General features: G+C 39.9%; 1 protein-coding gene across 1 annotated transcript; it reads left to right on the top strand.

Moving 5' to 3' along the window:
• Positions 1-213: 213 nt before the first annotated feature.
• Positions 214-7,329, top strand: LOC145499747 (creatinase-like). Its single transcript, XM_081479272.1, has 6 exons — positions 214-1,595; positions 2,865-3,063; positions 4,101-4,198; positions 4,575-4,884; positions 5,868-5,982; positions 6,715-7,329. The coding sequence occupies exons 1-6, from the start codon at positions 1,464-1,466 to the stop codon at positions 7,196-7,198; spliced, it is 1,338 nt and encodes a 445-aa protein (XP_081335398.1). The 5' UTR covers positions 214-1,463; the 3' UTR covers positions 7,199-7,329.
• The last annotated feature ends 4,060 nt before the right edge of the window (positions 7,330-11,389 follow it).

Here is an 11,389-nt window from a genome sequence, read left to right on the forward strand (position 1 = left end):
CACGCCGCTTGTATGGGTCCCCTGTGAGGTGATCGGCGACCACACAACAAAACAGTGCTGAAATTACGTACAATTTAAGAGCACGTGTCCACAAAAATCAAATATTAAGTGGCAAACTTGAAAATTTCAAAATCGTTCAGACTTTGGCTCTGAGTAGTCCATATTGAACTATTGAGTGTTCTATTAGCATTATATTTTAAGTAAGTGGGGTAAAAGACTGTATTGTAAGTACCGATAGAAATCAACTTGTCCTTAAGTTAGTAGTAGTTTAAAAGTGGGTGTCAGCAAGAATCAAACAAAACGGGAAAAAAGCGGCAAAAATGTGAAAATCCACATTTGCTCAAACTCCGGCTATTAGTAGCCAATATTGAACTATTCATCGCTATGTGGTTCATTTGTCAAAAGGATTTTATTTTTTTGGCAGAAAAATGGCATATTCAATTAGACTTCAAGGCCAATATGTGCAATTTTAAGCGCTTGTTAAATGGATTTAATTTTTTTTTGGCAGAAAATGGCATATTTCATTTCAGGGTCAAATGTGAGAAATTTAGGCTTTTTTGATCTCGCGAATATGCGCAACTTTAAGCGCGCTCTCAAAGACCGCAGCCTAATTTCCCCGGAACAAAAATCATATCAGTTAAAAGCCCATCCCTAAAGGGAGTTGATCTCTAAATTTAGTTTGATTTGTGATAAAGATAGTAGGGTATTTTTTTTCTTCAAGTTAGGTTGTGATCAGTTTCATCATGATAGAGAAACGGGGGGAAGGGGGAGGGGCTCTTTCAGATCTATCACAATGCCAATTTTTTTTCAAATGTCATAGAAATTACAATATAAAACCTGGAAAAGTTGTAGAATAAGCTGATTGCAAGTGGATATCTTGGCTGATTGTAAGTGGATATCTTCTGGCTTTATACTTAAGGCATGCGGTTTTCTTCAAAATGCCTAATTTCTAGGCCTAAATTTCTCTCACCTGGCCCTGAAATCTAGTATCGCCATTTTCTGCCAAAACAAAAATTCCATTTGAAAAATTAACAACATAGCGATATATAGTACACTGCTTACCATGCGTTTTTCCACTGACCAAATGCTGCATCATATGATCAGCTGAGGGCTTCAATGTGGGATAGTAAACATTTGCACAAGTTGCCAGCTGCGCAAGCCGAGCTTGAAGCGAGAGAGAAATGTGTGGGAGGGCAAAATCCGAGTGAGAGGAATACAGTGAAGAGAAGTGCAAACTCGACCTTAGAGCTGGGATAACATGCTACAGCCGTAACAACCTCGCTCCCATAAGGGGCGAAGGGCCTTCAGAAAGATTAGAAAGCCCGTAACCACTGAATAACTGAAATTCTTAAAGTAGTTGCCGGTAACCAAGTTACAATTGGTGCCCAAATAAAGGATGCTAAGGAGAAAACTCGACCGTTTTTTTTTTTTTTTTCATATTGTCTTTTTTTTTTATTTTTCAGATGTTTCAGTTTGTCATAAATGTGCGTAGCTCTCGACATACCTGGGCACCAGTCCTCCAGCGATGTTTCTCGGCAGTAGCACTTAGTGATCACAAACAAGTACGCACAATGGAATGTCAAAATGGAGAAAAGGTAAGGAGCTTCTGTAAAATACTAAAAGTAACAACCCTGATTTCGAGTGGTTCCTTTTTGATTTCTCAGCCCAGTCTTCAGTCGCTACTTTGCCGGGGACTGGTCGGAACTTACTTTCGGAGGTGGCCAGTTTCGGTTAGCTAATATATAAAACGTGTGCCACACGTGATCCTTGAGACAATCCATAGTTATGAATTAAAATGTTAATACCATGGTTGGCAAATTACTCCTTAATAAAATTGCGGAATTAATTTGTAATTTCATATGTTAAATTACAACATTGCCATGGCAACGTTTGACGCGAAATTTCTCGATACAATGAACAAGTCAAAAACCCGGGATTCTAAGTGTAATTTGTCATCCATGATATTATTAAAACTAAAAGGTTATCAAATGGTATACTCATGAAATTAAGAAATTATTTCACTCGCGTTTTGTCAAAATTCTAATAATATTCCGAACCTTAACTTGTCAGAATTTTGACAAAACGCGCTCGAAATTATTTCCCATTTTTATTCGTGGCCACTGATTTGATTACCCATACTTATAACATAGCGGGGTAATCTCCGCGATCTGAATCAGTGACGCTAGGGTTCACCTACAACTCGATGAAGCCCCTTGCTCCCCTCCCCCTGTGTGCTCTATGAAATGGCATGTGGTTCGCCAATAAGCAGAATTCTTTTCGTTCCTTCCATGCGTTGACTTGTTTTAAACCTTGTTTACAGATAATTTTTAAAAAATAACACAAATTCTTTCATATGGCGTCTGCGCCCGCAGACATTGCTGAAGAAGTTTTGGCATCTTATACTTAACTCAAGAATTCTGGGCGTAATCTAAAGGGAAACAGCTCTTTGTACTCGAGAAGGCTCGCCGCGTTTTTAAAATCTACTAGGGATCGTTTTCATCCCAAGAACATCTCGTTCATCTTGTTTTTGCAGTGGCGTTACAAAAAGCGAAACGAGGGATCTGGAGCAGAAAATGATTAGAGACTCAATTAAATGCAACGAATTTTGTGAATTAACAGACGTTCCTAAAAGACTTTTTCGATTCCTGCTGGTTTGTTATCAAAGAATTGGCGGATTCGCCACCCGTGCCGCAATTGTCCCTTAATCCGTGGGCGCCTAGAACAGGCTACATAACGCAACTCAACAATCTATCACCCGGCATTGTCCAATTTATACTGGATGCTGCCCAAATCTGCAGCTAAGCGCCTAGAACAGGCTACATAATGTGACTCAACAGTTTATCACCGTTTTTGTCTAATTACAGGTGAAACCGACCTTCTCGCCCCAGGAAATGCAGCGTCGTCTGCACATGATACGACACCACATGGAGGCAAATGAAATTGACGCATGCTTATTCACGTCCTATCACAACGTTCACTATTTCAGTGACTTCCTGTATTGTTATTTTGGACGCCCCTATGCGTTTATTGTCACTGCGAATAAGGCGATGAGTGTCTCTGCTGGTAAGGATGCTTCAAATTTGTTGTAGTGTTACGATATTTGTTAAGCTATATTCAAAATCATATTATTAGCCCAAAATCCCATACAAGCGCGCGCACGATTATTTGTTAGTTTTGCAAACTGTCTAAATTGATTCTTAATTTGGCTAGTGTCTCGAGAACAGCATCCGAACTTGCTTATATCAGTGATAATCACATGGCAAGTCACAACTGCAAATGCCACAAGTAAATTTTTTCATAGTTTTCCCTGCTTTTTAATCTAACGTTTTCTGTTTTTAAAAATGGTCCTGTAACCAGGTGGTTGATTCATGCAAGTAAACTGAAAGGGCCTTCTCAACAAACACCTGCAACTGCACCGGGTGACAAAAAAGGTTTCTGCATTTTACCGTATGTCGAGGGCACTACGGAACCGATTAAGCGAATCCTAAGCAATTACAATATCAAAGTTGCTTTAAAACCACATCATACCATCGGCAATTTATTTCCCAAACCAAAAGACCCAATCCCGAAAGATCAGACTCGTGGCGCAATTTATTCAATTCCCTGTCAAGGTTGTGACAAGAGCTACATCGGGGAAACGAAACGAAAATTTTCCACCCGGCTCAGAGAACATCAAAAAGCGGTTGTAAACAAACACTCGCACAAGTCAGCTTTAGCGGAACATTGTTTACACTCTGGCCACACCATCTCCTGGGAATCTTCAAAGATTTTACGTACGAGCACAAATTGGCGCAACAGACGTATTTTAGAAGCATGGGAAATTAACAATTGTAGGAATCCGCTGAACCGTGGTGATGGCATGCATTTGCCGCACGAAATTTTAAATTTAGCCCTAAGGGACAGGACACAATTAGCTCCGATTTGCTGATTTGCAGAGTATAAGAACGTGCCTTTTTACAAATTACTTGTCACTTTCCCCTGATGAAGGCTGAAGTTTTAGCCGAAACGTTGGGACTTTTACAAAAAATTTTTACTAACATTTTTGCATTTTTTAAACCAGAGTAACGTTTTTCAATCATATTTTCTGTTTTATTTTTCAGCTATTGATTATGGTCAACCATGGCGCCGGACATACGGCGATAACGTCGTCTATACGGACTGGCAAAGAGACAATTATTACTATGCTGTACAACAACAGGTTTGTATCAGAGATTATATTTGCTGTACAATGATTGGCTGTTAAAAATATAATCATAGGAAGATTTTAAGGAAAACGACCAATTTTTTAAGTTTAAAAGAAACATGTCTTTTAATCTTTTAAACTTAAAAAATTGGTCGTTTTCCTTAAAATCTTTACATGTCTGCTGCTATCCAGACCTTTTGATAATCATAGAAATATGATTACCTCGTTGACCAACTTGGTCACATGGTATACCTCTATGATACAATTCTCACAAGACAGAGACTAGTTCGTATAATTAATAGCAATGTTTACTTTTTCCTGTTTATCAACTGTTTTTGGTTGATTCCAATTCATAGTATCAGATCAAATATTACATGTTTTTTTTTTCCAGATTGGAGATGTTAAGACGGTCGGAGTGGAGTTTGACTTCGTCCATCTCGATAGCTATCGGAAATTTTCCGATGCTTTGCCCAACGCAAACTTCGTAGACGTTAGCCAGCCGACCATGAAAATGCGCATGCTGAAGTCGCCTGAGGAGATAGAACTTATTAAACGAGGTGCACGCATTGCTGATCTTGGTGGAGAAGCGGCTGTCAAGGCAATCAAGGAAGGTGTGGGCGAACACGAGATTGCTTTGGCATCAACCGACGCGATGGTGCGAGAAATTGCCGACACATATCCTCAGAGCGAAATACGAGATAGTAAGTTACATTTTGTTTCACTATTGAAAAAAAAAACGTAATTACGACGAAAGGTAGAAATTCAATTCTCCAAACAGCATCAACGACAATTCCGTTTGAAATCTAGCTTCTAAGTTGGGGGAGGGGTAGGGGGGGGGCAGGGGGGGGTGAGATTCCCGTACCCTGCTCTCCTGCTTCCCGTACCTTCATCTCCCGACTATCCTGCTCCCGTCCCTGTATATAAAGAGACTCAAAACACATGCTAGTCATTTAGCTGCCCAATCCTTAGGCCTTTGCTTTTCCTTTTTTTTTCTTTTGTTTTTAGACTTGTTCCTCTAATCGCGTCTTTTGAAAGCTTAAGCGACAACATTTTATGACCTATGAGGCTATGACGTAAGCACCGAAAAAGGGTGTTTCCAATTTTACCAGAATCAAGCCTCAGTCTTTTAGCTCAGGGGCGAATTTTCGCTTGCTCGTTGGCCTAGAGTTCTCAAAAAACGCTAAATGCAAGTTAAATAACATTTTGGGTTCGGGTTTTTGAAAGTATTTTAACGTTTAATACATGAGAAAAATTAACATTGTGCATTTTCCTCTCGATTTCCTCCCTCTCAAACCTCCCGCTTCCCACCTGTTCCTCTACTGCTTCCGGTCCCCTTTTCTCCCGGGTTCCCCCTGTCCCCACCCCCTCACTTTTAAAACACGTACCCGTGGTATTGCCTCGCCTACCGCAGGGACGACTTCGTCCGGCATATTAGAACTCAGAAAAAGATACCTTGACGCAGAAGGTGACCCTCTCACCAGAATCAGCTTTTCTCCTTTTAGGCGATAGCTACGTAATGGTTCTTCCCTGAGGAGAAGCAGCCAACTGCAAGGAAGGGCGTTCAACCTTGTTACCGTAATACCACTGTTATGATCAAAAGAACTGCTCTTACAAAACATGGCAGTATGTGCATATCTTTTTCGTTGCTAACGTTTTGGCTAACGTTGTCGTTGTTTTTAATTAGCGTGGACCTGGTTCCAGTCAGGAATCAACACAGACGGAGCTCACAACCCAGTCACCACCCGTCGGTTGCAGAAAGGAGACATTCTCAGTTTAAACTGCTTTCCCATGATAGCTGGGTAAGTCTTGAGTAGACTTGCATGTCAAATTAGGGTTGCTATGGAAACATCAAGATCCGCTTTCATTTGTTGGGTTCTCACATAATTGACTCTGCTAAATTTTGTTTACAAGCAATACGAGATACTGTTTTTTTAGTTGGTGCCTTTTCTTTCTCTCAGACGTTATGCGAATCGGGAGATTCCCATATAAAAGGAACGGGAATACTCGTCGGAAATTTTGAAAAGAACCCCTAAGGGCTACCAAGATGCTGTTTTCTGGGTGTGGCTTGAATTTTTTTCACCCTTAAAAGGTACCAGTTCTAAAACAACACATTATCCCCTGTCATATGTTTTATTTCGGCTCAATACCCTAACAGTTACCGCAAAGCTGCCGCTGTGACCACCCCAAAAGGTACCAAAACTGCTTTTTTAACCCCTAACAGGTACGACGAGCGTCCCCGTCCTTTTATATGGGAGTTCCCCCGTGACTTGACTTCGCGAAGCTACCGTCGGCCGTCAAGAGCGTTACGCAATAGACCAGTTTCGTATTCTCGGTATTGGACTGGAACTAGCTTGCAACTGAGGCTAATGCAGGTAGTCTTTTCAAATGCAAGTTACATTATTCTCTTTTTAATGATATTGCACCGCAAGAGCCTCCATTGCAAGCTAGTTCCAATCCAATACCGAGAGCACGAAAATTGTACGATTTTTCATGTTTTCTAACGTTTAGTTTGTTTGTCTTGTTTCTATCAGATACTACACGGCACTGGAGCGAACGATGTTTTGTGATCACGTGCCAACAGACCGACACATAGAACTATGGGAAATCAATTGCAAGGTTCACCGCCGGGGCCTGGAGCTAATCAGACCGGGTGCTCGGTGTAGCGATATAGCACAGGAGCTTAACGAAATGTATCTTGAGCACGACTTACTTAAGTACCGCACTTTTGGCTATGGACATTCTTTCGGCGTTCTTTGCCATTATTATGGCCGCGAAGCTGGCTTAGAAATCCGCGAAGATATAGAAACAGTCTTACAGCCTAATATGGTGGTATCTATGGAACCCATGATCACCGTTCCCGAAGGGCAGCCTGGGGCGGGTGGATACAGAGAGCATGACATATTGGTTGTCAGGGACACAGACAGTGAGAATATTACAAAGTTCCCGTATGGACCAGAGTATAATATTATCAAAAACGAACCAATTCTCGGTCAAAACTTCTTGATGTCTAAATAGCCTCTTGCTTTTTCTTAATAGTTGTTTTTGCCTGTAAAAATACCTTTGTGAGGATAACAGTATCAATATGACGACGTTTACGTTTCGGTCCTTTCGTTCTAAACAAGAAGTGCGTTATTATGGCGAAAATAGACCAATAACAAATCGTGTTGGTGCAGAATATATCCATACCCCCAAAGAAGGTATTTAGGTTTCAACACCCCACTCCCCCCTTCTTCACCAGGAAATTCCAGTTTAGTTTTAAACTTTCAAAATTTTGTCTTTTGGCATCCCCTCTCCCTTTTTCAGAAATATTGCTCTTTTATCAGGTTGGTGTTGATATTTTTAGCACCATATTGATAATAATATTGGTCTCTACTTTGATAGATCAGTTTATTAATCCATCCTTCCATTCATTCAACCATCAGTCCGATGGCCGAATTAATATTTAATATAATATTGTTCCGCGAGATTCTTAATTAATCTATTTATGTATTCATTTATTCAATTATTCAATTTTCAAAATCTCAAAACAAATCAAATGTAATAATTAATTATTTTAATCCCAATATCACTTATGTAATTTATATTGATTTATGTATGCATTATAGTCTTAGAATAGGCCCCCTGTAGGGACAGCCATCTAGTAGTTAGACGCATAAACAAAGTTTCTGAATCGAATCGAATCAATCGTTTATTACTACACACATGGTGCTTGGGAGCTAGAGAGCTCGGTCAAAAGCGCGCGTGTGTAAATTAAACAACTGTTTTAAAAAAGCATGCCTACAAATATCAAAAATTTTAATCTCAAATCCGAGGGTTAAATTTAAAATGAGAAAGCTAAGTTCCTGAATCATAATATATATTTACAAATTCAAAAAAAAAAAAATTTTCTCGAGTGAAATGTTTGACCAATGACTCAATGTTTTGCATTTTACGCAGCATAGAGGTATTTTAATAAATTTATTAGCGGAGTCAAACCATTGAGCAGTATACCCGAGCTGATTAGGAAGGGGTGGTAGAAGATAGAGAGCTGAAAAGAGAGAGCCCTGCACGCGCGCTTGCAACCGCTCTAGGGGTGGCTATTTTGTCCTTGTTTTGGACAATGGGATTAAAATGAAAAATGTTTTTGTTAGACAGAAAAAATGGCTGGAAACAATAGATTCCCTCAGTATACTCTACTATATAAAGAATAGATAACGCTCCACCTCTCATGATTATTCCCGCGTTTAATGATTCCTCATTTTAATCATGATCCCCTATTAAAAAGATTTTCCGTTTTAAGGATTCTCCGTGTTTAAGACTCCTACTCTTTTAAATTACGATTTCCCGTTCCCCTTTCTCCGTTTTCCATTCCTCGTTTCTTGTTTCCCGTTTCCCGTTTCCCGTTTCCCGTTTCCCGTTTCCCGTCCCCGTTCTCCATTCCCGATTCCCGTTGCCCGATTCCCGTTGCCCGTTTCCCTTTCCCGTTGCCCGTTGCCCGTTGCCCGTTGCCCGTTCCCCGGTTCCCGTTGCCCGTTGCCCGTTCCACGTTCCCTGTTCCCGTTATTTTCACTCGCAGTCGAGTGATCTGCGCCGAAGCATGGATATAGTTTATAGATTGCAAGATCGTGGCAAGTTCTTGAGAATTGAGAAAGGTTTTAGCGAAGAAAGAGGTATGCTATGATGCTCGTTGTGGATTAATTCATAAACTGTGGTTATAAATTTTTGTCAGTCTCAGAGATTTTCGATTTACACGCTCCATGTCCTCCAATCAGCGTAAATTTACATTATCTATCAAGATCAAAGGTTCTATTGTCGGTCACTGTATTTTCTTTTCTATCTTTGTTTTGTTTTTGGAATTTAAAATAGATCGTTGCGGAGCAAACTGATGCTTCAAATCTAATTCTTTCATGCCCGTCTGTTTGTTCGGTCTAACCCTGGGCTGGATTATTATCACTGATAGATTGATTCAGGCAAACCTTGTTATGCTCTGAAGGAAGATTGCGAGACGAGCGCCATTAGCGTCTGCGTAGGAGTCTGAAACATTGTGAGTGAAACTCGTCCGCGCGTGCAGCAGTCGATTAGATTCCTCACTATTCAATCTTCCACGGTTTGCTTTTGTTAGATCGGTTCTTTATACTCAGGGAGAGAGGAAACAAGGTGGTGTATTTCTTTGTTCTCAAAGCGTTGGCTAATTTTCAAAATACTGCTAGGCAATCAATTTGTTGCTAAGATTGACCTTATATCAATATGAACGCCGAGAAATTGCCTAGAACATTTGTTGTAAACAAGACTAAAAATCTCCCTGTTCTCTTAATTAAGCTCAAAACTTGGTTAAACTTAAAGACGCATTGAAAATGATATGCTCCTCATTAAAACTAATCTGTTTCACGTTGCTTCATGCCATGCATAATGGGCCGTCGATAAAACCAGGAACATGGAACATTCAACATTCAACATTCAACATTCAACATTCCGGAACATCCCGGAACATCGAACAACTATAATAATTATGCGAAAAATATGTAAAATTAAATTTTAAAAATTAAATCAAACAAAGATAAGCTGGTATCAGCTCGGAAAATAACAACAAAACAAAAACATAACAAAAATAAAAAAAGGAAAAAAGAAAGAAAAATGAACGTGACTGCAATGAGTGAAAGGTAGCAACTAACAAGAGTAGTCCATTCCTTGCAGTCGTTCGCCGTCAGTTTAATCACGTGACTTTCCCGTATTCCCAGATTTCGTTCTTCACAGAAAACCAAGGTGGTGGCGTTCGAACTTCTTAATCAGACCTAAAAATATGGGTACCCGAGTGTGATTTTTTTATTCAACTCATTACGTCAATACAAAGATATGCGTATACACGATTCCTCATGAAGAAATAGTTTCTCCGTGAGATAGAAATAGAAACTCTTCGGCATTGAGTTTCTTGTCTAAACTAGTGCAGACTGTTCGAGCTCTGATGACAGTGTAAACAAATATACAAACAAAATTTAAAAACATTTGGCCACGGGCGCGCTGTCTTGCAGGGTCGCTGTTCAAAACTTTATAGATCGTTTTGGCTGTCACGCAATAACAAAATAAGTCGAAAATCATTCAGTAGATAAAGTGAAGAAATAGTTGGAGAAGACACTTCTTCAATTCAAAATACGCTAGGTTTCAAACGAAGCGCACTATTGAGCTCTAACATTGTAAACAGATATAAAGTTACCCCCTCTTATGTCTGATGGGGATAAAAACTTTGGTGGCTCTTTAGTTTTCGATTTTAGAAAATGATGAGTCACCTGAAAACAATTTATTGTCTCAAGAAATATTTGTTAGAAGTGCTGGCGATCTGAAATTGAATTCTAAGTGTCGCCAACAGTTTAAATGCATTTTCTGGAAAATGTTTTGTCCAGTACAAGTTAATACTTACTTAATTAAAAATACTTTTATCGCAGGCTATAATCTATTCATCGCTAGTTCAACTGCACGTGCATATCGTTATCGGACATTCGATCAACCTTAGTGTTCTATCGAGCCATTCGAACACCACCGAAGTAGACCAGACATACGAAGTACGCGCGCTAACGCGCTGCTCTAATCATTGATTGCTACTAGTTAATAATAACTTGCTTGTTACTCGGGCTCCCGGAAAGGCCGAGTCTACACTTGTTGGGTCATAGTGCCAGGCGTTCCTAGCGGAGCAGCGCGAAAACTGGGGATGATAAATAGCAACATGAAGACTGAACAGTAACAAAACTATGGCTACTGACTTAACAAGCAACTGTATGATGCTCAGACGAACACCCCAGTTGTTGAAGAAATCAGGGATCAAAAAAGGAGACGCAATGAATTACCTAGCATTCATCGTCCGAATCGTCCATGTTTGTGTTGAAAAACAGAGTGCTGTAAAGCGACGTAACGCAATTGGCGGGAAAGAAGAGGAGCCTGCACTCATTGTAGTCAGTTGAATGAATACCTAACGCTCCCTACTGTCCCTACCCTTTCGCGCGCTCGTCGCCCCCAGGATTTCGCGCGGCCATTTTTTTCTGGCGGTTTTCTTTCGCGTCACGCACAACAGACTAAGCGAAAGAGGGACTACTTGTAGTCCATATTGATAATGATGACAACAACAACAATTTATTGGTATTCCCATATATATGAAACCTATTACCTTAGATAACAATATATAAAATATATAAAAAGAAAGAAATTAAAGATAACAATACCACTAATCACATTAAA

Source organism: Orbicella franksi, chromosome 10, assembly GCF_964199315.1.
Source record: "Orbicella franksi chromosome 10, jaOrbFran1.1, whole genome shotgun sequence".
NCBI classification, from domain to species: domain Eukaryota; kingdom Metazoa; phylum Cnidaria; class Anthozoa; order Scleractinia; family Merulinidae; genus Orbicella; species Orbicella franksi.